This window comes from Filicampus tigris, chromosome 16 (assembly GCF_054856515.1).
Source record: "Filicampus tigris isolate MCC_2025a chromosome 16, RoL_Ftig_1.0, whole genome shotgun sequence".
Classification (NCBI taxonomy): domain Eukaryota; kingdom Metazoa; phylum Chordata; class Actinopteri; order Syngnathiformes; family Syngnathidae; genus Filicampus; species Filicampus tigris.
Genome location: NC_141232.1, coordinates 10,700,489 through 10,727,648, shown reverse-complemented (window position 1 = coordinate 10,727,648; position 27,160 = coordinate 10,700,489). Strand labels below are relative to the sequence as shown.

The 27,160-nt window shown below is 38.3% G+C and overlaps 2 protein-coding genes across 2 annotated transcripts; one reads left to right on the top strand and one right to left on the bottom strand.

The window, feature by feature from the left end:
* Positions 1-613: 613 nt before the first annotated feature.
* Positions 614-11,558, bottom strand: emp2 (epithelial membrane protein 2). The gene is made up of 5 exons (XM_086055994.1): positions 11,362-11,558; positions 3,089-3,335; positions 2,690-2,798; positions 2,464-2,604; positions 614-2,142 (listed from the first exon to the last, which is right to left on the bottom strand). The coding sequence occupies exons 2-5, from the start codon at positions 3,164-3,166 to the stop codon at positions 1,973-1,975; spliced, it is 498 nt and encodes a 165-aa protein (XP_085912120.1). The 5' UTR covers positions 3,167-3,335; positions 11,362-11,558; the 3' UTR covers positions 614-1,972.
* A 10,763-nt stretch (positions 11,559-22,321) lies between these two features.
* nubp1 (nucleotide binding protein 1 (MinD homolog, E. coli)) lies at positions 22,322-26,556 on the top strand. Its single transcript, XM_086056667.1, has 10 exons — positions 22,322-22,417; positions 23,016-23,120; positions 23,468-23,601; positions 23,757-23,825; positions 23,966-23,998; positions 24,305-24,395; positions 24,567-24,721; positions 25,076-25,186; positions 25,455-25,641; positions 26,259-26,556. Exons 1-10 carry the CDS (start codon positions 22,387-22,389, stop codon positions 26,309-26,311), a joined length of 969 nt encoding a protein of 322 aa, XP_085912793.1. The 5' UTR covers positions 22,322-22,386; the 3' UTR covers positions 26,312-26,556.
* Positions 26,557-27,160: the final 604 nt, after the last annotated feature.

Below are 27,160 nucleotides of genomic sequence, written 5' to 3'. Positions count from 1 at the left end.
ATTTATCCCAACAAAAAGTTAGTACATTCTTTAAAAATGTCCCCTTTTTTGTGTCTTTGTTATTATGAAATGAAACTGAAAGAGGCTATTAAAAGTTCTGTGTCAAACAGTTTTCGAAAGCATAATAAGAATTAGTAGCATTTTGACTTGATTTTCTATATCAATGATATACAGTAGTTAGTATATTTTTGCGCCTCTCTATTCAAATAGTACACCACTGTACATAATCAACCACAAATAAAACTGTTTCAACTCCGTGTAGTTATTGTTGCAATTTCTTGTGAATATCTACTAATATAATCTCCCAAAATGTATGGTCTTCCCTAGTGTTTTTTTTTTTTTTTTTTTTTTTTTTTTTTTTTCAATTTACATGCTCATTCATGTCATTCCTTCTCATCTCGATTAACATTAGAGGGATTGATTGAAAGACAGGGACATCCTTGAAAAATTAAGGCTTATTAATAACTGGAATTAAACCATATGACTAATAACAGGCAACCACGCAAAATGTTGTTTTGATCATTTTTCAAGTAACATCTTCGTTTCCCTGAATCAAGAGTTTGCCCAACGGTATAGAATATTGAATGTTAAAAAACACACCAACACCAATAAATTGTGATTTAAAAAGTTAGTGCTATTTTATGAGCAAGTATTAGCCAGAAATAATCTCCGGTGTGAAGCATAAGGCAATGACAAACATGTCAGAATGGCAACAGAATAAAATATTTCATCCTCACTTGTGAAACATGTTACAGTTGGTCTAATAAATAGCCTTTGTCCTGGTTTTCGTTGAAGAAAAGAACTAAATAGCACAATAGCATGACAAAAATAACAAAACATTCCTATTTCAAGTTTATGTTGTCATTTAAATCCCAAACATCACAGCACATAATTGGTTTGAGTGTTTCACCGTGTCACCAACAGATGCAAATGCAAAACACAGACAACATATTTAAATCCAACAATTTATATCACTACACAATTTATAAACTAAGATTAACATAACATTTTCTACTTTTTAGTTATTGTAATTGCTTTTGTGTTATTGATGACATTAGTTCAGTCAGCAATAGTCTTAACTATACATACACAGCAAATATGTACAAAATAAGGTTTATTTGTTAATAGCTTCTCAAAAAATAAATGTGGACCCAGCAAGAAAATCTCCCAACTTTTTTTTGTTTTTTTTTTTGTTTTGTTTTTTACTTAACCCACATATATTTCACACATGGCCTTGCTCATGTTGGTGAAAAACATGACAATGAGCCAACAAAAAAGTAAAAGAGAGAGTAAGCATGTGGGGAGTCACTAGTAAATTAAACGAATGGAGGCAAGTACTTTCTTGTTTTTAAAACGCCTTCAACAACAAATAAGGTTTTTGTGGATTTTCATAACTTGGATGACCAGTTCATGAACAAATTAAAAATTCTGACGAAATGCACAAAGAAGCATTAGCTACTGTAGGCGTTCTTCCTCTCATGACAGCTCATGGCAATTTACATGAAGATGCTCACCTAGATTTAAGGCAAATTAACCTTTGTCGGGGCTTTAAGGAAATCATGTCATACTTGTCTGACTTGAAATGCAAATTGAACAAACATGGCTCTGCCTCCCCGCCATTAGTTCACGCTTTAAAATGGACGCCGAATGTTGCTCAGTCACTGCAATTCATCAGACAGACAATCCAGTGGAATTTCCTTAAATGTAAAAAAAATTATACGTATATGGAGAGTGACGTCTAATGCTTCCTAGACTGCATTCAGTGAGAACACGGCACCACTATTCACCATTAGAAAAGTGATACGCAACCCTTGATCTGTGTGTGTGCGTGTGTGTGTCTGTGTGTGTGTGGTTTCGTCTGGAAAAGTAGCGGCATGTAAATTGCCTCTATACTTCTATGCACAATTAGCTTGAATATTCGCTGTACATCCAAGGATTTCGATTTCTATACTGCTTGCCCATAAGTTGGCATTTACTTGCGTTTTCTAAGCACCAAGTACATGAGACCACTAATTAGAGTCATTGGGAAGCTGACCCAGGCCAAAATATAGGAGGATCCGTACGACCCGTCATGGAGACTGCTATGGTGGAAGGACTTGTTCTGAGCCGTGTAAATGGACGCCGCCACCATCACGCACACAGCTGAAGAGAAGAGAGAATTTGAAAATAAAAAAAGTGGAAATTAGATACCATTTTTCTCGTCAATATCAGCATCATCAGTTTTAGCCATGATGTACCATTTTGAATATCAAGTATAGTGAACACCTATAAAGGAAACAACTCCACAAACAACACTATCAGAATGATGAGACAAGCTCATTCATTAGTTAATTTCACAACTGCAGCTCTAGTATGCATTGAATATAAAACATGCGGCACAGTTAATAGGTCTGCCGACTATAAATCCTGTAACCTTGGTTACATTTTGTTGACAATTTATTCATGTGTGCTTATGTCACTCACAGGCTAGAAGCTGAATAATGGCAGTGAACACGAATCTCTCTCCTTGCTTGAGCCTGAAGAGCTGGAGAATGAAGATGAAGAAACTGATACAGCATAAAATGGTGGCCAGGATCATGGTGGCCTGCACCGTCTGCAGGTAGGCTAAGGGGCGAAAGGAACCAAATGTTAGAATATTGTACATTGCATACACACGCATGCACTGCCTGCAGACAGTCCACATTCCTACCTGCATCAGGAGTGTGGCTCTTGGCAATAGGAAAGCAAGTGGTATTGCAAGAGTACCACAGGTCCGAGTAGAGCACATCCCGTCCAGGTGCTGACACCAACCACCATGCCTGTAACACAGCGATGAGTGACACACTGAATACGTCCTTCCCAGCAATGTTTTTTTTTATTTTTTTTATTGTGTTTTCGAAACGCTTTGCGAGTTGTTGTAAGTGCCGTGGATTCAGTTCCCACACAGTGACGTTGTCAATGTGAGAGTGACTTGTTGACTAATGTTGGATGGATGATTTGAGGTCACAGTTTTGTGATATTAAACTAGTGATAAAATATAATATTTCCAACATATAACATCCTCTGTTTACACCTGGTGAAAATGGCCCGAAAATGTGATGGTACTCACGTTATGTATGGTTGCAACAAAGAGGAGAATGGCTGCAGCCAAATGGAAAAGGATGATGAGGACTAAGATGATCAACATGGCTGCCACCTCTGTTCGGCTAACTCGTCTTCTAGTAGTTGATCGATGCGGATGGATGGCAAGATACTTCCGTGTCACTGGGTCTTGATTTTCCCTCTGTCAATGGAAGTCAAGTTTGCAGTCTGATGGTCAGGCTGGATCAGGGCCTCTCGCATTAAAATGAGTCAGTCTGGAGTAAAAAAAACACAAACAAAACAAGGTTAATCTCTTGATTTCCTAGCATGTTAAATTCATGTTTTTGGAAGCAAGAAAATAGGGATATGGTCAAATGATTTCAATATTCAATTCGGGGTTAGATTGGACTCCTTCGTTCTTGATTCTTGCTTCCAACTTTGTGGGAGCAGTTTGGCAAAGGCCTTTATCTGTTCCACCAGATGCATTTAGTCGTCTAGTTTTCACCTTTTGGCTTCAGTGTTGTTGAGGCGCTCTTATTATATGCTTGATCAATGAGCTGACCAAGAAATTTGCTAAATTCAGTTTTTGGTGTGCCAATTGAAGATCTTTATGAGGGAACAAATGCACAGTGGAAGTGTTGAAACTGTGCCATCTGCGACCAATTATCAATAAGCTTTCTATAGAATTGTAACAATCACAGGGTTGATTAAAATGATAGAAAATATAATTTTAGTGTGTTGTGTCGTTCTGGACGACTTCATAAGCAGGCATTGGAGTTTCTCGCTATGCATTGCAATGTTTAAAAACAGTAGCGTACCAATCAATCAATTACTGGAAATCCAGTTTGGATTGATTTGATTAATGCTGTCTTGGAGCAATTTTAGTGGGAGTCCATGACAAAAAACCTTATTTGTTTCTGCTGTATGATGATAGACAGCGTTCGCTATTGCTTCAGTTGGAAGAGCAGGTTAGGCTCGATGCTTGTTTGTTCACTTTAGATGCTAATTTTATGCATCACGAAGTGCTTGAGCAACACAATTGCAGTACAGTAAATGTGAAAATAATGTAACATAGGTCTCTGAAAATTTTGCTACGTTGCGTTCTGCTCTCTCACAGTCTATTCTATCAGGCTATTTCAGCCCTTTTTTTTTTTTCCTGGAGAAGGTAGTCTATTCTTAGCTAATGTGTTTTTTAAGCTAGTGACCACAGCATTCTTCAGGTCTTACAATACAGTTTAAAAATTTTGCACATCACAGAATTAGTTCTTTTAAAGCTTTTTAATGACATCTTTTTAGTGACGCTCATGTGGCTGTTATTCCTGTGATTTTATATTTAACTGCTGCATTCGACACAGTGGGCCATGAAATCCCGATCTCCCGCCTTGTGGAGCAGTGGGTAAGAATCATGCGCAAAGCGTTGGAGTGGTGCAGGCCCTAATTGGCAGACAGGACATCTTTGTCAGCCTCTGCGACTCTGTTTCCTGATAAGCTCCCCTCATATGTGGGTTCACACAGGGCTCAGTTCTAGGTCCCCTTTACTTGTTTCCACTTGGCTCCTTAGTCAGGAAACATGGAATTTCCTTTGCCAAATGTCTGTGCCTCAAAAAATAGTAGTGGGTATTCTCTCACTCCATTACTCAAATGTATTGATGACTTCGCCCTTAATGATCCTCGCTCTCGCACGTCAGCTGCTCAGCTGCTCCTGACTATGCCTAAAGCCAAGCTTATAGTGGAGCAAGCTTTTGCTCTTGCGGCTCCAAACTTGTGGAACAACCTGCCTCAGCAAATCTTTTGACTTTTTAAAACACATATCTTCTCCTTGACTTTTGACACACAGTGAAATTGCCCTAGTTTTTCAAATTTCTTTTTCACTACTATTTTTACTCATGTTGACTTTATTGCTCCTTTTATGACCGACATTTGTGTCTTTTAATGGTGTTTATTGACCAACATTGTGTTTTATGTTTAGCTCTTTATCTTGTGTTGGTTATTTGTTGCTTTGCACAGCATTTTGGTGCACTGTACTTGTTTTTAAAGTGTCTAACAAATAAAATTGGATTGGATTTGATCAACACAACACAAGACTTTGATATGTGCACACATGATTTAGATTTTGGTAACTGCCACCCAAAGTGAACATTTAAAGGAGCTGAGTTGGCAGATACACAATCGTATACACGTAGCCACACACACTCACACACAAACGCACACACACGCAAGCCAGACAGCAAAGGAATTAGCCCTCTCCGCCAAAATGGAATCGTAGTAAAAACAGACTCCTCCCGCCGACAGGAAGCAGGCCACAATTTGTGTGAGCACATGTGGCTGTGGGGTTGCTGCCAGGAGATGGACTGGCCCTTTTTGAGGTGGCGAGAACAGGAAAATAGAAGCTAAATCTTGAAATGGTGGCATGCAGTGGCTTTGGATCATGTGACAGCAGGTTGAGGGTTTAGATAGGAATGTAAACACCAACTGCTTTTGGTAAATGCTTGTCATCACTTTAGCTCTGAGAAGTAAACAGGAGAGCGCAGCGAATTGAGAAAAAACTTGAATAAATTAGCACCTGTTCATAAAAGGCATACTTACTTTGTAGGATATGTACATAATACAGTCAAGCCATTTTTAGTCCCGTTCAAGTAGTAAACTACAATATTAAACTATCATTACAATAATATCACTGCTAAGTACAAGCACAATAATAAATCTCAAAATAATAAATACCTCTCTGAGCAAGCTGACGATTATAGATCTGTAGTCGGATTTATTGCATTGCAACACTTTGATTTTAATTCCATCCTGCTGAAATACTCTGGAAAAGGGGGATAATTCCCAGATGTGCGCACATGCACATTCGCACGAATGTAATCATGTCTGCTGATAACGTTGTGTTTACAAAAAGAAGGACGTCAACAGAATTGGGTAACATTGGAACGAAAATACGTTATACTCGTATGCAGCAGAACAAGGAAACACACGTGTAGAAACCAAGGTTGTTTTAGTTAACAAAAATTAAAGAAATAAAACAAAACATTTAACAATATAGAAAAGAAACTAAAGAAAACTAAAAACTAAAATGCTTTTTAAAAACTGAAACTACATCTTATATTTATGAAACGAACTAATACTAAAATGGCCTTCGTTTTCGTCAATTAATATCATAAATAAGCTTTCGGGGTTTATTTTAAATGTATTCATTTCAGTATTGCTGTATAGAAGAAGGAAGGTCAAACAGTTGTAGTTTACTTTACACAATACTTAGTGACTTTTTTAAAATATTTTGCTTGACAAATATATACTTTCAAAAACTGCAGCTCATACTAAACCTAATGAAAACTAAATCAAGCACTTTTGAAAAAATAAAATCTAACAAACCTGCTCTAAAAATTTATTAAAACTTACTGATATTCAAAAACAAAACTTATAATGAAATAAAACCTAACTATAATGAAAAATCCCAAACTATTACATTCCTGGTAGAAACTTTAAATATATCAAATTAAGAAAATTTGCAGATATTGTTTGAATAATCAAATTTTAAGGCTGACAAGCGAACATGAAAGACATGTAAACTGTGCATTTAAATTCTAATACGAATACAAACCCTCTTTGTCGAAACTACTGGCAGCAAGTAAGCACAGTCCTGCCTTTGTAACTTCCCTCAACAAAGATAAATTGATTTTATAATTTCGTTCATTCACATATTAAGAACTTTTTGAACTGCAGTTTTCCAACTCTACCATGAGGTACCGCAAATATAATGTACATATTTTTTTAATCCAAGAGTATTTTATTTTATTTATTTATTTTACATATATTTAGCTTTAAGACATGCAAAATGCAAAGCATTAAAGTGGAAGTCAACCCTAACAATTTTTTTTCAATAATATGTTCTATGCAGGCCCACTAGTTGAAACAAGGTATTCTGATAAATATTGCTTTTGTGGAATATGAGTTAATCCACCCATTTTTAGCCATCTCTGAGGGTGGCCATTTTGTCACTCATGTCGACTGAAAATGACATCACAACTGCTCAGGGTCAGGTAACGACAAATCACGGCTCACCTGTTTTCTTTAGCTGAACCGTGATTGGTCATTACCTGAGCCCTGAGTAGTTGTGATGTCAGTTTCAGGCGACATAAAGGACAAAATGGCCGCCCCCAGAGATGGCTAAAAACGAATGGATTAACTCTTATTCCACAAACGCAATATTTATCAGAATGTCTTGTTTCAAATAGTGGGCCTGCTGGGAACATATTCTTGAAAAAAATATGCGTGGGTTGATTTCCCCTTTCAGGCATGAGAGTTGCCCAATCATGATCCTCTATACCCATGCCTTATTATAGTTCACGATCATTTTTACATGTATTCTATGAAGGACAATTCTCCCCAAAAAATCTTCTCATATTGTTTTTTTTTTTTTTTTTTTTAAATGGCTTTACCGCTCCCACACGTTTTTCAGAACACGCTTCTGAACACAAAGGTATTTAAAATGCATAGGAAATACTGTACGTATACTGTTTTGTCCATATGGCATAGTGTGTGATGCTGGTGAGTCTGTGTGTGAGTGTCTGGTTGTGAGCTGTGGCCGACAGCAGCTCCTGCATGAAGGTGGTCATTTTTGGTTTTTGTTGTTGTTTGACTCTTTTCTTGCTGTTCATGAAATAGTAGAAAGTGCATTAGCGACTGTGGATTACAATATATGCATGTAAGTATAATGTAAAAAAAAAAAAAAAAAAAAGATGGCTATAAACTGCAGATTTCCACAATATAATGGGGTTTCAGATAATGTTGACACAAAACTCTGCAATTGCAGAAGAACGCTTACCTCCCTGCCTCGAACATCACACGGCAATAAATTAAGGTGTGAATGCACTAATACTCACCTCAGACACCAGCCAGCAGCTGCACACACACTCACACACAAACACATGCACACATGTTGATGTCCACATGCCACATACATTAGCCTTGCTGGTCTGGAATGCATTACATTGTTTTCACAAATCTCATGGTGTATCTGCTCACAAAGCAGCAGCTGTTCTTTGTCAATCAACGGCCAAAATAAAAGGCTTCAATATCTAATTTAGTCATAATGCCATTTCTAGTTCTGCCACATGTAATTCAGGTCAGTAATAGATTACATTTAAAGCAATTGTGGATAAATTACAGAAAGCCAAATTTTATTTCTCACTGAGCTTAACTTCTCTTGTTATTATGTAATCAAAGCACACAATCAGCAAGTGAACAACCATAGCACTTTCTTCCGTTATGTGGTTATTGCAACCACCTCAACCGAGACACACAGACAAAGAGACACAGAATACAACCATTCCTCCTTTCCACTCACCCTTATAATAGGAAGCTAGGGGACTCTGTGCAAGTGTGTGTGTGCGCGTATGTGTGTGGTGTGTGAACTGCTGGAAAATGCTGACATTTAATGTCCTTTTCTTTCATAAAACACAAAGCCACAGACTTAACTGGGCCTCTGGATCTCACTCCCCCGACTCTCTCACTGTTCCGCTCTCCCAACTCCTCTCTTGCTGGCTTTGGGAAAAATGGCTGAAAACTGATGAACAGAGAAGAGGAAGTGGACATGAAATCTTCCAGCGGGGCCCTCTGGCTCCAAATTAAGTTGTACTGCTGAAAAATGCAACATTCTTTGCACTAAACCTTCCTTCAGACTACTACAAGCAGACATTTATTCGACAGTGCTTTGTTTCTTTAATAACTGCACCAGTTTAAACTAAGTTTCACTCCAAGTCATGAGTGCAATACAAATCTTCACATTTTAAATTGAACTATTACATTGTTTCTGTCTTGAGAGAGGCTTAATGTTAAGGCACTTCAAGTATGCATCTTTGGACCTTGCAGTGTACTGTTCCCACAAACAATCAGACTGATTAAATGATCTTTTGTCCACAAGGTGCATGTATTCAAGTGTGTGTGGGCGGGTCAGCTTAAGTGGTTTTGTGTTTATACACAGCAACCATAGTGCAAGGTCTATTTTTAGTGACAACACAAAAGGCACATCTTCCCTGTCATAGAGTCAATACAAAGCTTCGTCTAGGGAAGAGCAAACAAACACACTCTCTTTGTATACACATACTTTCTACCACTTTTCCTTGTACAGTTGAAAATGTACTATAGTTTTATATAGAGCAAGCTCACACTTCTGAGGCAGGAAACAACTCGGTTATCACTAGGTTGTGTTTAATAGGGTATTGCTAGAATTAATGGAGCCTTGTGATATCTAAATAATTGTATGGCTCACATGAGACACAATGGTTTGAATTTGTTAAACATTTGAGACATACAGTATTTTTATTCATCCAGAAGATTGTGGTTTAACTCCCAATAGTGAGACTTTTGGGACGTAGCTTTCGAGATTCCACTGACTGTATTACACAGTACTGTTGCCAAGACCAACAAGCTATCACAACAGAAACAGGAAAAATGGGAGCAATTGTAAAGTCGATTGTGTGAGGTCGTGATTAATCGTCAGAAGCCGACAAAGCCCAAGCATGACTTCTTGTTGAAAAAGAAATAAATATAGTACTGCAAATATATAGAATTAAATATCCAAAACTGAGTTACGTGCTAAGATTCACGTAGAAGACTGTATGCCAAGGTACAGGTTGTATGTACAATATTCTCAGGTATGGTGTCTCCAACTGGGCAACGTGAGATTTGAAGCAATATCTATCTTGGCAAAGAAGCAAGCAATTCAATCAAGCTCTGATGAAATGATATCTAAAGTGTGAAAAGTGTATTATTACCTCTTTGTTGTTGACTAAAACTGGGTCTTCTTCAGAGACCATGTAAAAGGAATTTTGGCTCAACATATACAGGGTCACAGGCTCACAAAATACAAGCTGCTGAATTTATGTTAACAGTTGGCGTGATGGTGTTGTGCATATGTGTGTGCAATCCAGACTAATTAGGACCTCGTAAACTGGACAAATGTCCGCATAAACACAAACACATGTCCGCCACTGATTTTCCTGAAGTTTTGAAAGAATTCCCGCTGACATTGGAACTCTTTTGTGTTGGACACTGACATGTTTTTACTGTTTGTAAGTCAAGACATGTGTTGTTAAAGACCTTCCTAAAGTGACAGCCAAGAGTAATGACCCCCACATGGCGGAGAGAGGTTAGGGGACCAAAAAGAAAAATTCTCTCTTTAGCATCCACAAGCTGCACACTTGATCGATTTCATTATTCCGCCACTTTCAAAAGCCTCATGTTAACTTGGTGTCAAATATCACAGTATGCACCTTTCTGCTCATGCTGAGTTCATGAAGACAGAAAATATTGGAAAAACGAACACTGACATGGACCGGAGGCAGTCTGTCAAACCTGTAAGTGGCCGAGAGATCATGTTACATTGAAATAACCTGGTTTGGATCTAACCTGCTTTAGACTAATTGTCCGGTCCACAGTAGTAGTTATTCATTCACATGCTACAAAGGACAATGAAATTAAGTTGTTCCCTTGAGTAAAACAATTAATAATGGATGCATAAATGATTCTAATCAGTATTGTGAGTATTATTTATAAACTTTTATTCATGTATTTTTCAGGAAATAAAAGCACTGCAGGCTACTAGTATTTAAGTATTTTCAATTCAAACACTTGGCCCAAGGTTCATCTCTAAACGTAAAAGAGAAATTAACTTCCTCCACTCATCAGATCCCATAGTTATTTGCACCGATAGAGGGCACAGTGTCGTCAAAATTAAATCATTTATAGGTGCACGGCAAATTCAAATCACGTCATAATCGTTCATTTTATGCAATAATCAATTAACGAAAATCACAACAAAATAAGAATTGTGATCAATTTTAATGTATGTCTTTTTCCCAGTTTAAACTGGGAACAACAAAATGTCACGTGCTTTATTTGAACGTAGAGCTGCCATATGGAAGATAAAAAAAGAGCTGTAATGTTAACAAAAGAAGAAGAATGGTTAAAAAGAAAAGAATAGCGACTTTAAACTTCACATGAACACGCAGCTCACCTGATGTCGTTCTCTAATAAATAACTTGCATCGTGTCTTATTCATTCGAAGAACACGAACGCGCACGAGTGTGGGTAGCAATTTGGATTATGTGTGCGTAAAAATACGCACGAGGAAATAAAACAAGGAAGAAAATGTACAGCACTTAATTAACAAAGACGCACACCGTCAAACAATTGATTTCGAGGTGCAGCTCTTGAACTTGAGAGAGTAAAAAAAAAATGTATCAACGTGACACTCGTTTGCAGCATTCAAACTAGATGCAAACACACACATTTACTCACCGAGTTTGAAGAGCGTGGAATAAAACACGATGACCACAGCTCCAGATGGGACAGCGTTTGTACGGAAATAAATATTCAAGTGTGCAAATATTGTAAGAACAAGTCTCCAGGAGCGACTCAGCGACACTAACCCAACCAACTCACTCGACTCCCCCCAAAAAAAGTTGGAGACGCTCAATTGCTCTGTGGCTCCGCTGCTGGCGTGGGAGGGCTCTGGGTGTGGCTTTGGGACGGTGCGTGTGCGTGCGCGCGTGCGTGTGTGTGTGTGTGCGTGTGTGTGAGTGTGTGCCGGGTTGGGGGGGGGGGGGGGGGTGTTAACACGACAAATGTGGTGACACTTGGGACAGAAAGTCATGATGGAGAACTGAAGGGTAGCCAGTTTCATGTGGTAAATGAGGAGAGAATTCAAAACACAACAGACAACAGCGAGAGAGAGGAAGAAGAGGAAATTAAAAAAGACAAGGAATTTTGCTTCCAAAAAAAGAGGATGTATGAAAGGCTGAAAGGGAGGGAAATGAGCCATGGCCATAATTAGGAGCATAAGTCATAGAATTCGAAACCGATGGAATAGTTGTGAAGAACCCAGAAGCCGTCCAGGGGAATACAATATGGATGCCTATGAGCATTAATGAATGTAATTGTGTTTACAACAAGTAATAGTGTACTGAAATGCAGAACAAAATCCAGAAGGTGAATGGTGGGTTAAGGAAAGCAGTTTGCTCCTCTACTATATGAGATTTCTGTACAGTTAGTAGAACAACTACATGGTAATAGTGAAGCAAAACAGTGCACGAGTAGGCAACAGCGTGCTAATAACTAATAGCACGAATTGTACAACAAATTGTTAGTGTGGCATATCTGTACTTTAGTTGTCTGCATGCTACAAGTACTACTACTGAGGCGCTCAAACGCAATGTCAACTTTCTACCTTTACAAACTGTTAAAGTGATGACGTCTATTTCCATTGTTTGTGTTACTCTTTAAATCTCTATTTGCATTTCATTCTTTTCTTGCATGCTCTGTTCCATGGTACTGGATTTTTTTTTTTTTCAGCATCAACCCTTCCTGCGCTGAATAGGTTAAGCACACTTGCAGGTACGAGTCATCCTAACCAGAAAGGCATGGTCTTTTTCTAAAGGTGTGGAGATATGCCATAAAACGCAAAATACCATTGAAATCTTTCATGGCATTATTTAGTATCCATTGATTTACCTGCAGGGGTGTGAAAAGCTAGTGTTTATTCACCGACACACCCATCTCTTGAGGCATATCAGCTCTGGGGTGGAGCAAGTCTGTCATGTGCTGTCATATGCAAATAATTGAAAACAGAAAAATGAACACGGAAATAAAACCTCAACAATAACCAAATATGTCTAAATGGAATAATGCTTGACCAAAAGAATGCATTGTGATGGAAGTGGATTCATGTGTGGAGTCATAAGGACATCGTTAGCCAAGGCAGACATGGGGCAAAGAAGAGAGTATTGTCAAGGCTTGTTATGCTGCAAATAACTCTTTGCATTTCTGCATCCTGAACACATGCTGCCATACAGGAATGAATGCAACTCATTCTGCCTGTTGTAGTTAAACAACATTTAGATTTTCAGCATCAACTAATACTGGAAGATGTCCCAATGGGTTACATTCCAAGTTAGTTTTTTTTTTTACTGCATTCTAATATGAAGTGTAAAGCCATTAATAAATGAATTGTTGTTGTATGTTGCACAATACAGCTCAGAAGAAGCTACATTATAACTGTACTCTCCAAAATTGTAACTGCACAGAGATTGGGAGCGAGGCCATCTCTGTGTTTTTTCTTTCAGATGAACAGACAACAATTTCACTAATGCACTTCAAAATCTTGTAGAAAGTCACCAGTGAGTGAATCAAAACTATTATAATTGTGCCAAAACAATGCTCAAAATAGCTTTTTTTTTCTTAACGAAGCGGTTTTGCGAATGAATGCCTTCATTTGAGGAGCAATTTTCTAATTTTGAGGAGCACATTTTTTTGCAGGTTATTACCAGAGACCTCAAGCAAGGGTTTTTATCAAGCAATAAAAAACTAGGACAATATAACACATGGACAATTGGTTTTCTTTCTTTCTTTTTATTTTATTTTTTTATAAACAGTTTTTATTCCTTAAATTCACATTGTGCAGAGCAGCAACCTGTATTTTCTTGTCTAGAAACAAATGCAACCATTTTTTGAACAAATGTAAACTTCACTTTAAACTTATCAGTTCTGAATGGGCTGTATGGTCTTTTAGCTAGCAAAGCTAAGTTGAAAAAAAGATAAGATTTATTGTAATGTAATTTTGAGAAAAATTTGTTGCACAGACCTCAAAATTCAAGTCAAAATCAAAACTCATGACACTATTGTGAAAACAGACAATTAACATTACTGATATATATATATGTTCCTATATTGATACTTTTGAGCTTGTTAGGCCACTCCTTAATTACGGTATTTCACAATTACATGTCAGCCTTAGGTTAGTTTAGCAATTAGCCTCAATTCTCTCATTTTGAGCCTTGCAATACTTTGACCACATAGTTTATTTGTCTCCTAAAACACACAATGTGTCTGTTTCTTTAGTGGGAAGAGAGACATGCAAACAATGAACAGCTGAGGAGATGTTTTTTGGGCAGATAGAACTGATTGGATTCTTTTCAAATGCATGTTGCTATGTAATCACAGCAGGTAACCATGGACAGAAATTCTCGATGGAGCACAGTTTAATCTCAGAATGTCTACATCGACTGTATATAATTGCAGTGTTTACACACAGACATACATTACCTGTTACTTTGTAACAGTCACACGCAGGAAGACGAGATGGAATCTGTGTCTGTGAGGCACTCCGTAGCTGCGGCGCGGACAGTGGGATGATTTATAAAATATATAATAAAGACAGTAATAATAATGCGTTCAATTAAATGCTTTGCACGCATGCTGTCGTCATATTTCCGAATGAAATATGATAACAGCCACAACCTATGCCCGCGGAGCTCAGAATCTGTCTGCTTGCACCAAAAATTAGGATACACCAATTTTTACGCTCAAGCGCGGTTGCACCTTTTACGAATATAGACCCGAATGTGTTTAGTGTTTCGCTTACTGAGACGTTAACACACACAGACACAAGTGAACAAGGTTAGGTCAGAAACACTCTTCTAGTGTGGACAATGGGAAAAAATTGGACAGTTCTCTGTGGGTTGCACACTTGCCCCAGGCTTTTGAATGCGGGGTTTTCTCATGTTCTCGTTGCCTTAGTATCGTCACTGAGCCCCAAAATATGCAAGCTATGTGTAATGGTGAGCGTGAAAGGTTGTCTCTTCCTGTGTGTAAGCCCTGCGACTGACAAATGATCAGGAGATGTAACCTTTGTGTCACCCCTTGTCAACTGGGATGAAGGACAGAAATATTCAACATAGGATATTTGGAGATTATCTTCTGTATGTAGAAATACTTACTGAATAAACACCTGTGTGCGTGTAACAATTTTGTAACCCAATCCTCACTGAATAAATATCACATGTAACCATAGAAATGATCAACTGTATGGTGTGGGAAGAGTTGGAAAAATTCCCAAATGGTTTTCACTAGAATGGACAGTGCCCTTTTATGTTTTTGTGAGTACCTCATCATAGTGTGGACTTACTAGGATCAGCGTTAGTAAAGTAAGAGTATTTCACTCCAGGAGAATACGCTCAGTTCTATTTGACCGTTGATTGTAAACCTGAGGCTACGTTCAAGGGTAGATGTCTGTGTCCAAATATAGTCAGTGTGCCGTGTTATTGCCATTTACAGCCTTGACTCATTGCAAATAAGAACATGAGTGGAACACTTGTGCTTTGCAGCAACGTGTCACAGTCCAGTCCGACTGAAACATACTCTTCAGACATGGTGGACATGCTACGTGCTAATGCCTGGTTTTGATATTTATTATTTGAACATCAAGTCCATCTTGGACACCTGCACATGTGGTGTGCAATCCACAATGAATTCACTTGCTTAAAGTGGAAGTCAACCCCCAAAAATTACGGATAATAATATGTTCTTTGCAGCCCCACTAGTCTAAACATGGCATTCTTATTGATATTGTATTTTGAATATGAGTTAAGAAATCTCAGGAGGCGGCCATTTTGCCACGACTGAATTTAACATCACAGTTGCTCAGGGCTCAGCAACCAATCATGGTTCAGCTTCAGAAAACAGATGAGTGACAAAATGGCCGCCCCCTGAGATGGCTAAAAACAGATGGATTTTGCTGCTTAACACATATTCCACAAGTTTAATATTAATCAGAACGCCGTGTTTAGACTAGTGGAGGCGCACAGAACATATTATTGTAAAGAACATTTTGGGGTTGACTTCATCTTTAAACAAAACCATACTATAAACAGAAAGAAATACAGCAATAACTGCCTGCCACTTTCTAAGCTCTCAATCTTCATGTTTTCCAGTTTTCTAAACGCGTCTCGTAAATATAGACAGTATTTTTAGATTTATCTCTGTGCCCCTCTCTGGGAGAGTCAGAGGAAGGGGGAGAGGAAGAGTTCTAGGAAGTAGTTTCACTGCCAGCGTTGTTCCACAATCACATATCTTTCACTTGCTTACTCTCTCTTTATCGTAACTATCTACGTTTATTTTTCATCTCCCACATTATTGCGTCGTTTTTCATCTCTTTAGTCAAGTATATCTTTGTTTGTTGTTTTTCTGCCATGCTGTTCAATGTGTCTCCTGCTGATTGCCTACAGTAGCAGGCCTCTATGCACGCGCACGCACGCAAACACACACAAATACACACTCTGTGAGAAACAGGAACAAGGGAGGTGGGGGGCTGCTTCCTGTCCGCCTGTAGATAAGTATGCTTTAGAGTGTGCTTGTCTGGCATGGTTCCAGACGTTAAAGCTGCTGGGAATTGTGGTTAAATGGTCATTCAGGAGGCCCCCTGTATGTACAGTACATGAAAATAACTGAAACATAACACATGGCACCAATTAGCCTTAGTACAAAGTTTCATAAGGATATAGAATTTCTGGGAATGTTAAAGCGGAAGTCAACCCAAACATATTTTTTTCAAGAAAATGTTCCCAGTAGGCCCACTAGTTGAAACACATCATTCTGATAAATATTGCGTTTGTGGAATAAGAGTTAATCCATTCGTTTTTAGCCATCTCAAGGGGTGGCCGTTTTGCCACTTCTGTCGACAGAAAATGACATCACAAATGCTCAGGGCTCAGGTAACGACCAATCACGGCTCAGCTTCAGAAAACAGGTGAGCTGCGATTGGTCGTTACCTGAGCCCTGAGCAGTTGTGACAGAAGTGACAAAATGGCCGCCCCCCGAGTTGGCTAAAAACGGTTGGATTAACTGTTATTCCACAAACGCAATATTTATCAGAATGCCTTGTTTCAACTAGTTGGCCTGCATAGAACATAACACAAAAATATGTTTGGGTTGACTCCCACTTTAAATAGATTAGTTAATTTATTTTTTGCCATTATTGACTATAAATGTACAAGAGGTATCAAAAACTATTCTGCCAAAATGAGATCCCAAAAAGTACTAAAACACTTTGAGATTGGGTGTAGGTGTGTACACTTGAGTGTTCACCTGTTTCTCTATAACAATAGCTGGTAAATGATATGCGTCATTAGTGACGTACAGTGTGTGACACCTGATATATGGCAGAGAGGTTGAACCTGTTAGTAAGAGTGATAGTAAGGGGTTCTGTTGCCTGAAGGGCTAAGGATGATGGGGCTGCTTTGTTGCTTAAACAAGCCTTGGCCTCAGACCTGTGTGTGTTCCGTGTGCGAGTGTCGATGTGTGTGCGCATGCGTGTGTGTGTGTGTGTGTGTGTGTGTGCAAATGCACTGCTAACTGCCACTGAGTGACCAGAAATAGTCTGCAAGACCAGCTAATCTTCCTTCCTTCCTTCACACAAACAATCACATACAAGAGTACGTACAGACAAAAGGCTTTCCTTCCTTCCAACCAAGATCTTTTTTACCGTCATCCTATTGACACTACACACACGCGGAGAGACCGAAAGTATCGCCTCCCATCAGCTAACACATAACAGTTGATAGTACACGCAGGCTCTTCAAGCCTCAAATTGTGATGCTGGTTGCTTGATGTGTGAAGGTTTCGGGAGGTCAGAGGTCGCTTCAGGTTGCGTCTAAATGCGAGTTTAAAGCGTTGTCACGTTTACATATACTCGTCCATCCGCAGGCTGTCAGATTATTGACGTCAGTTGTTGGAAAGACGGTGTCTAGTGATGTTATGGTAATACAGTCAATGCACATACACTCATTAAACGGAAAATGAAGGACATCTGCAAAGCCTAATGACCTCATACTCAAATACAAATGCTATCAGAAATGTGGCTTTCATAAAAATGTTGAGTTTTGATTAAATTTGCATTGAAAGTTTTGATATTTTGCCCCGCTCATAAAGTTACTGAAATCTTTGAGACACATTTTAGTATGACGAAACTGAAAACGAACACATTTTTAAATGAATATATGACAAGGATTACATTTTGATTATGCAAGTGTGTTTGATGAAGTGTCTGGTGAGTATATGTTGCCCACTTAAACTTCTTGATGGCAACCTTATGACTTGCAGCATGGCTGGCATGCGTCACATATGGAAAAGACTAATGGAATAAGCCATTAACGACAGCTGCAGTGAAGATTCCCGACCAAATAAGTGGGACAAGCATCTATTACCACTTTCATTCAGAGATGGTGCCAGAGTTGGTTTGGTGCGGGTGTTAATACAGGTGCTTGTCTTGGTTCAACTTGTGCACCTCCCAACACTTTGTTTTCATGCTGGCAGAGAGCTGACCCAAAGTTACATTATTACATCACCAATATAACTTCTATTGGTCAGCATTTGTTTACAAAGCAGCGCGCCACTAGAATTTACTGCCTCCTTGTAAAATGGCAGTTGAATGTTCTCACCAGGAACCTGTCGTCAGTGCCCTTGGCTGCTGACAAAATAGGACCAGTAAAGAGTTGGTGCTCATCTAGCGACAGTTATGCAAGTGCCAAGCGGGTGCTTTTACATTCAGAGAACTGGTTATTTTTCCACACAGTCTACGTGCAAGTCTTCTCCGGCATTTCCCCAAAGGAACAATTTATTGATTTTCTCGGTTAATTTGAGATTATTCTGTTACGAATGGACAATTGCACTAAATATTGCCAAATGCATGGTGCCTTAGAAAAAAATATATCCGTGGAAGTTGTCCAAGTAAATGCTGGGGAAAACATACTTGGAATGTCATAAAATCAGAAATCTGATTTTTGGGTTAAAAATTTGAGATTTTATTTTGAAGTTATTCACACAACTGTCACAGAAGCAACACATGTCAGGGATTGCTACAGCACCCCCACCCTTACCCCGCTAGCACCCCACACAACCGTGGGTGTGATCCCCAAGGGTGGTAGGTCGCAATCGTAACCACTTGTTGGCAGCTGCCCAAAAAGGTCAAAGGTCACTGTTGCTGGGCATGAAAGAAGGCCTGGCTTACAGTTGTTGTAGTAGTATAGTATAGTGTAGTGTAGTATCTCAAAGGTGTTTGATGGGGGTTGAGGTCAGGGCTCTCAGGTTCTCTGCATCAAACCAATCCAAAAATACATTTATCAACCCTTTGCCCGAACAGAAAAGCACCTTTTGGAAGCTTAGCCTCGCTTGATGCTATAATTGATGTATCTTATTGCACATTTGGTTCAAAGTGAATTATACCAACCAATCGTGTTGTGCGCTTGAATAAGTGAGGTGAAAAAGTCTCTTTTCCAACTAGGGAAAACTAGTCCAAATGTCACTGTCACTTCTGTAGACACAGACAAATAGTGTGGTAAGACACTAGTGTGTGGCAACAAGGTGCAATTAAAAACAGTTAAAATTATGTCAAAGGGTATGACCCCACAGCTGAGAATTTCATGTGAGTGAAAGGAGAATGAATGGAGAGCAGCTTTAAATGGTGGATGGAGAAGGAAGGACATACCAACTCTCCATATGGAATGCTTTATTTTCACAATCAAGCAAGACTGACTTTAATAGAATGTTGTCAAGTCACTTAAACGCAAGTGCACAAAAATATTTGAGTACCTGTATAATTAAATGGCTCTGTGACACAGATACTGTGACTTGAATGCTTTATTTTCAACGTTGACATAATTAGAATAAAATGAACAGCACTTCCGTGACGTATATTAGCATTATCAATGTACCACACCCTGAAAGTGCCCATGTTCCTATTTTCCTTATTTCCTCTTTTTTTCCTCAGCAGAAGAGTGACATCTCTACACAGTCACTCTTTCCCCAGAAAGTACACCCACAAAGTCTCCCTGTTTAGCCTTACAGAAAATGGACAATGAGTGTGTGTGCACACATTCATGTGTGTGGTATTGTTCCTAGTGTGATGACTGCTCGTGCAGCCAAGGCTTAACTTTTTTGCTGAGTAACCCTGTGACCAAAGTCCCTCCTGAGTCCAATAGGATGTGTGAGTGTGGCCTACTTGCTGAATTGACAGAATGTGTCTTCATTGACTTCATGAGAGGCTATCAGCTCAACTGAACGAAGCATGGGACGCAAAATATTTCGAGAATCTATCAATGATATGGCTCTTTGAATAACAATGCAAGTCACACTTTAATCACGATGTACCCAGCACCAGACCTTTGCAATGGTGTCGAATTGCATCACTAACATTACACCCCACGCATGTCAAGACAAATAAACAAGGTGACCAAAATATTAGAAACACCTCAACACCGACAATTTAAACCACAAATTGATGGTCACAGAAAAAGCACAATGTATCAATGTATAATGCAAACTATTTATATTTATATATATTAAGTATAAACTGTGAACTGTGCTCTGCACACAAAACGATCTGCAGTGAAATAACGACTTCAAATACAATTCACAACAAAAAGTGCGATAAAGAAATAGATTTCTGATAGATTATGCTTCTCATAGGCAACATTTGGATTCAGCTCTACTATCTATTATTACGTTGTGTAAGTTTACGTTAGACACTCATGCATACATAGTAGTAATAACCCAAGGCTGAAATTATAACCATGCACCACACAATCTTTCAGGACTGGAGCATTTACCACAGAATGCCTTACAGGTATGTGCATTGTAGTGTTAACACTCCATTGCTACCTTTAGGGGGAGGATTTAACTTTGACTTTTGTACCTCACTAATCAGGTTTGTCCTATTTAATATCATGACATGAAGTAACATTTAGTGTAACTCAAATTAAGCTTATTTTACTAGAATGGGGTTTTTATTTTTTTTATTAGGAAGGACTATACTGTAGTGTATGTACTGTGTATTTATAGTGTATGTAGAGATATTTCAGATATATTATATAATCCCCTGGGTTTAAAATTGAATGGCACTGATTGTACCAAGAAGGTATGTTATGAAGGCAATACCACTACAGATACAATTAATAATGATTTGGGTTAGTTTTTAGTTTGTTTCCTCTGTGTATGGACCACGATGAGTTGTGTAAACAGAATAGGACTTTTTTTTTTTTCTTCTAAAAGCATACCGGTAATCTGCTGAATGGCATCTACAGAATAATAAGGGGAAAAGGGATGAGGACATTGAAGCTACATTCAAACTCCCCCAAACAAAAGCCCCGCTGCTCTTTGTTTCTCCTTGTAGACTGGAAGGATGAGTTACATACTGTACACAGTGACACCTCTCTACTCCTTCCCTCCACTCTGCACCTCTGTTTACAACTCGGTATAAGTCTGTATCGCCTCTCGTGTCTATTTTTGTCTTTCACAATCCTTGTCTCGTGCTGGTGTTGGACTCATATGCAAGAATCCCAAGAGAACCTGGAGCAGTCCAGGCTCAAAGCAAAGTCCAGTATGAGACATGTTTGAAGACTTATTTTCCTGTTGTCATCTCTGTAGGGATTTGCAAAAAAAATCCTCGGAAGAGTGTCTATCTATCATTTTATAAGATTCATAGAAAATAAAAAAAATAAAAAACCATTTAAAGGTGTGTTTACATGTTGGTCATGACCTTTTATGACCTCAGTATTGTCTCCTTGAGAACTTTTCCAACAAGTTCCCACTGTCCTTCACATCTTACCCACACTATTATTATAATTTGTTATTTTGGTTTCAGTCCAGGACTGTTTCTGTTAGGGCTGGACAAAGCATGGCATGTAGGTGGGCCGTTCTTTAAGACAACATGCATTTACATGAGTTCTGGAATAAGTGTTGCATTATTGTAGATGTTTTGTCTTTCCTAAAATTGGTCAAATAAATGTATTCATTCATTTTCTATTTCTTTATCTCATTAAGTAATTGGTTAATGCATTTATTGTAAATACAATGTATATTAGTACAATTAACAAACTACATATAATTTAAGAATTTTATAATTATTTGATAAAATGCTGCAATTGAACTTCAATTATTGTAAATAATTAAATACATTTGAAATGAGAATTACTTCACATGTTTGACCTACACGTTCAACCAGTTATACCTCTAAGAATGAGCTGGGCAAATGATAATAGCAATATGTAATCTGTGTACATGTATCACATGCACCATCTAGTGGAGCTAGAGTTTAAATTATTCATCTTCAAGTTCATTGCTTAGATGCATACTGCTCTACAGTCGGCGTTTTACTCATTAAATGATTAATTAATAAAATTAACGAAAGCATGCTTGTTATTGTATTGTATATTATTATTATTATTATTATTATTATTATTATTATTATTATTATTATTCTTTGTAAGTACACTTTTCCAGCACATTTGAACTCATTCTGTGCCAGAAATTTGCAGACCCTCTTTTACCCTAACGTTTGAAAAATATTTAAGAAATATATAAATCATTTCCCGGAATTGGATGACTGGACTGTGAAAAGACAAATAAATATCTCCGTGGCATTGGATGAGTTAAAAGGACTGAAGTCACCTCCGGAACCTTCGATGAGGGAACGTTATTTGGTGGGACACAACGATGGACGATGTACCAGCAAACGCAAACGAGCGTAAGTTTTGAAATGTATATAACAACAATTCAATGTTAATAAACGAAATGTGAACAGCTAAAATGTATTTTTATGCCGAATTTCCATCGAGTGGTATGTAAATATTTACTTGACGCACCCCCTTTTCGCTATAAATGCATTGAACCGTCACTGTCACTTGATGTTTTACCATCGTAATTGAAAATAAATGAATGTTTAAATGATATATTTTCAGGCAGTTAACTTTAACCGGTAGAACTTACGTTGAGCATACAGTAAAGTTGTTGAGTCACAGTGACGCAGCTCCTAGCCTCTGTTGTTTGATAAGGATCCTCGAAATGTAAAATTTCTAATCTGATCTCTTCTAGCCATTCGGCTCAATTTTAAACAACATGAATATCTTAAACGCTCCAAATACATAGAATTTAGGTATTATTCCAGAATGGTGCGACTCTAATTTCTATGTGTTTGCTGTGAAAGTGAAAGGAAAGTAGTAAACAAAGGGTCTTGACTTTAAGATTAACCCTGATAGTGGTTCAGTTGTGTTGATTAAAACACACACGCTCACAACTACTCACATTGGTAACAAGATTGAAATGACAGTTATTTAATTTTTCAGACTGTCCGGGTACAAGGAGTGAGCAGGCAGGGAAGACTTCATCATGTCAGGGCTGTCCTAACCAAAAACTGTGTGCTTCTGGAGCTACCAAGGCCCCAGACCCTGGTACAGTATTAGTCCTTTCAAACTGAGCTGGTTGAAGACACATTTCTATTCTCTGGCTTTTGATCAGACCTGAAATTGTTGGTTCTTTTCCGGTGTCAATTGTATATAATGTTTTATGTTAATTTATTGATTAACACTTGTGTATTATGGCCTTTTTATTGTTTATTTATTGTTTATTGTTTGTAAAGTGCTTAGTTACAGGTCTAGCTGTTATGAAATGCGCGATATAAATAAAATTGTATTGTATGAAAGTGATATTAGTAATAAAATTTAAGGTTTGTGCTTGATCTGAAATAAATTAAATTAACTAAACATATCCTGTTTTCATATATCTTTGGCCTCTGCAGCCATTAAAGAAATAGGATCAAAACTGTCCACGGTCAAACACAAGATCCTGGTATTATCTGGGAAAGGAGGTGTGGGAAAGAGTACGTTCAGCGCTCATCTGGCCCATGCCTTGGCAAGTGATGACACCAAGGAGGTAATGTTTTAGTTTTTCGACCATTCACACATGATGGTTATTTAGTGTGGGGCACAGTGAACATGTAGCTCCATTTGAATCTGGTTTCTATGCTGTGTTTACCACCTTTTCTCACTGGAAAACGTGGTAATGTTTTCTGCCTTCCTCAATTTTAGGTTGCCCTACTGGATGTAGACATCTGTGGTCCATCGATTCCTAGAATTATGGGGTTGGAGGGAGAGCAAGTAAGTTATGTCCAGTTTTAACAGGAATGCAGATATTTCATTTTACAGCATGTTTAGATATTGATTACGATTCAGCACTTTTGAAACAGGGAATATCTGCGCCATTAAGGCAACTAAATTATTGATTTCCCTATCTCTAGGTACATCAGAGTGGGTCAGGCTGGTCCCCTGTGGTGAGTCACATTAGGCAATGCTTGAATGTCTCAGCCGAAACAGAGTAATATACACTACAGTTGCCGACTATTTCATTAGGTAAAACTGCATATAATGAGGTCCGATACAATTGGTTAATCATATATCCAGCCTTTGCAAACATGTCACTCGGTTCTTATTAAATCAATAACTCTACAGCAGAATCAACCAAAATTTAGGATTTAAGATCTTGTTCTGGATCCCATTTGATTAGAATGTGTAGGTGTACCTAATAGATTGTAAATTGAGCATAAACTAAATGTGTCTGACTTGTGCTTGTGTTTCAGTATGTGGAAGACAACCTAGCTGTCATGTCCATTGGCTTCTTGCTCGGTAGTCCTGATGATGCTGTAATCTGGAGGGGTCCCAAGAAAAACGGTGCAGAACATCCATCCATCCATCCATCCATCCATCCATCCATCCATCTATCTTGAATTGAAAAAATGGCTTTTGAACAGGGCTCTGCAGACACTGATTATGCAATCCAAATGAGGAATGAAAGAAACACTTTAATTAGGACTTGTACTAGTATTTGCTTTGCCGTTTCAGGAATGATCAAGCAATTTCTGAGGGATGTAGATTGGGGGGAACTGGATTATCTCATTATTGACACGCCCCCTGGCACATCTGATGAGCACCTGTCAATTGTGCAGTACCTAAGCTCCACCCACGTGGATGGAGCAGTCATAATCACCACGCCGCAGGTAGACACAAGGACATAGTAGACTAGCACTCATGACAGCAGTATTGAAAAATAAATACAGCCCAGGAAAATGTTTTGCATACATACAAACTCCACACAGAAAAAACTCTCGGCTGTGAAACAAACCATTCTTCCCCTATTAACTCGTAAATGAGATTTTACAGTTGGTCACGTATGAAATGCTTTGAGTAAACTCTCTGTAGTTGAGAGCAGTCAGCCATGAAATTAAAAGAAAATCTTGAGCCGTCACCAAACCAAAATTAACCACACAAGAAGTGGATGTTACCGTAACAAAGCCTGTTGGTGCACATATTTCCCACATGATATTCATAATTCCCATTCTTCCTTACTGCAGGAGGTGTCTTTGCAAGATGTTCGAAAGGAGATACGCTTCTGCCAGAAGGTCAAACTGCCGATCATCGGAGTGGTGGAAAACATGAGTGGCTTTGTGTGTCCAAATTGTAAGGTCGGTGGAATGACTGCAAGCTTATGTGACATACATATTTGTACAAACACGAAACACAGCCGGGCCAGTGGGTGATAAAAATCAAACGGTCATAAACACACTGTGCAGATTTTATTACAGTGGTTCTTGCCCCTTTATATAAATCCTGAGAGATTCAAACTACACTATTTGCCATAGTAATTTAGATTATAAAGCAAGAAGTAGAATGAGGGTCGGCAAATGTTTACAAACACGCTCATAACACCATTCTCTGTCTCTCTCTTTTTAGAACACATCACAGATTTTCCCTCCCACTAGTGGGGGCGCTGAGACAATGTGTGCGGACCTTAATCTGCCCCTGCTTGGCAAAGTGCCTCTTGACCCAAGGATAGCAAAAAGCTGCGATGAGGGCAGGTCTTTCCTCAATGCAATACCGGACTCTCCTGCTGCTGAAGTCTACAAGAAAATTGTGAAGAGTGAGTTTACACTACCTTATTTCATTTTAGTGTATGAAAAAGTTTTTAGTTTATGTCCTATTGCATCCAGTGAGACAGACAGCGAAAGAAGTCAAAACAGGAACAAAGAACAAAATTTCCTCTTTGATTTAATTTCGCTACATCCCTTCCTCTAGACGTCAGTGCTCCCCGACATGTTGCGACACAATGCGGTACCACACTGAAGGCGTGCAATTTTTAATTCTGACAATCTTGCAAGCCATAAAAATGATCACTTAATCTGGATTGTATCAGGGGAGGAAATGAACTGCAATAGAGCAGGGTAACATTGGCCTTGCACCTGCAAAGTGGTCACTTTTCAGGAAATCCAAAAAATGGCAAGTTTGTTCAACCATTAGCATTGCATCGTGAAAGGGACACTTTAGATTGATCAATAACGTTTAAAAATAACCCCCACGCGTGTGGACTGACCAATGGTATAGATTTTTGAAAAATATATGAAATTCACCCAAATGTGACTTATAACGTTTTGGCCCGACAGCAGCGATATGCGTTTTTGCATTGTTACAGGAGATTAACTGAAAGACTATATACACGTGCAATTATCTCATCATGTTTCTTTCCTTTCCTCTTATTAGGCATCAAGAACTACTGTTCCATCCACGCCTCAGACGAGGAGAACACTGTCTGAAGATGCTTTTATGGCAGACCAAAGCTAAGACATTATCCCATTTAGAGACACACCTAGGAAAGACTAATAGCCACCAAGTGATTTTTCAATTTTTGGGGATGTTGTTGAAATGTGTGTGTTTTCATCCACACAATGATATTGAGGATTCTGAAAAACAGTCTGTCAATAACAAGCATTTTAATAATGTGATTTAGATTAATTTGTTACACTTTGTAATACGGGAATAAATGAGAAACTGAATATTATGTATGTTGTCTGAATTCCTTGTTTTCATTTTTCTATTGTGGATGGCAGAATTAGCACTTAAAATAGTAATACATTATGACACATAAAACATGAATAAGTGATGCATCAAGGAAAGACTGGAAATTAAAATCAGTCAGCACTGTTTTCTAAATATAACAAATTATGATTAAATATGATATGAATGTTTTTTTTGCCAATATCCTGCTGACTGACCTACAACCAACAAGCAAGACATAAGCTTTACGCTTGTCAGAGGTAATAAACATTTTTTTTTAAAAACATCGAGGAACTTGATGCTGAAGTGGCTAAAATGCCACTAAAGAAGTGGGACACCTCTACCAAAAAATGAACTATTAATACATGTGAAAACAATTCATGAGCTTTACATTTAGGTTTGTCTCTTTATTGGTTAGTTGGCAGCCTACTTTCTTTTTAATGGAGTATGGGGAACAGAATAGTATATATTTTCCTTTACAAAATGTACATTCATTTGTTTTAAACCTGCTGCGTCCTATTAGTTCATGTTAGTTGTTCATGTTAGTTCATGTTTTAGCCTTAGGCATGAGCATACTCCTGAAAGTAAACATTCAAAGGCGTTTCTTA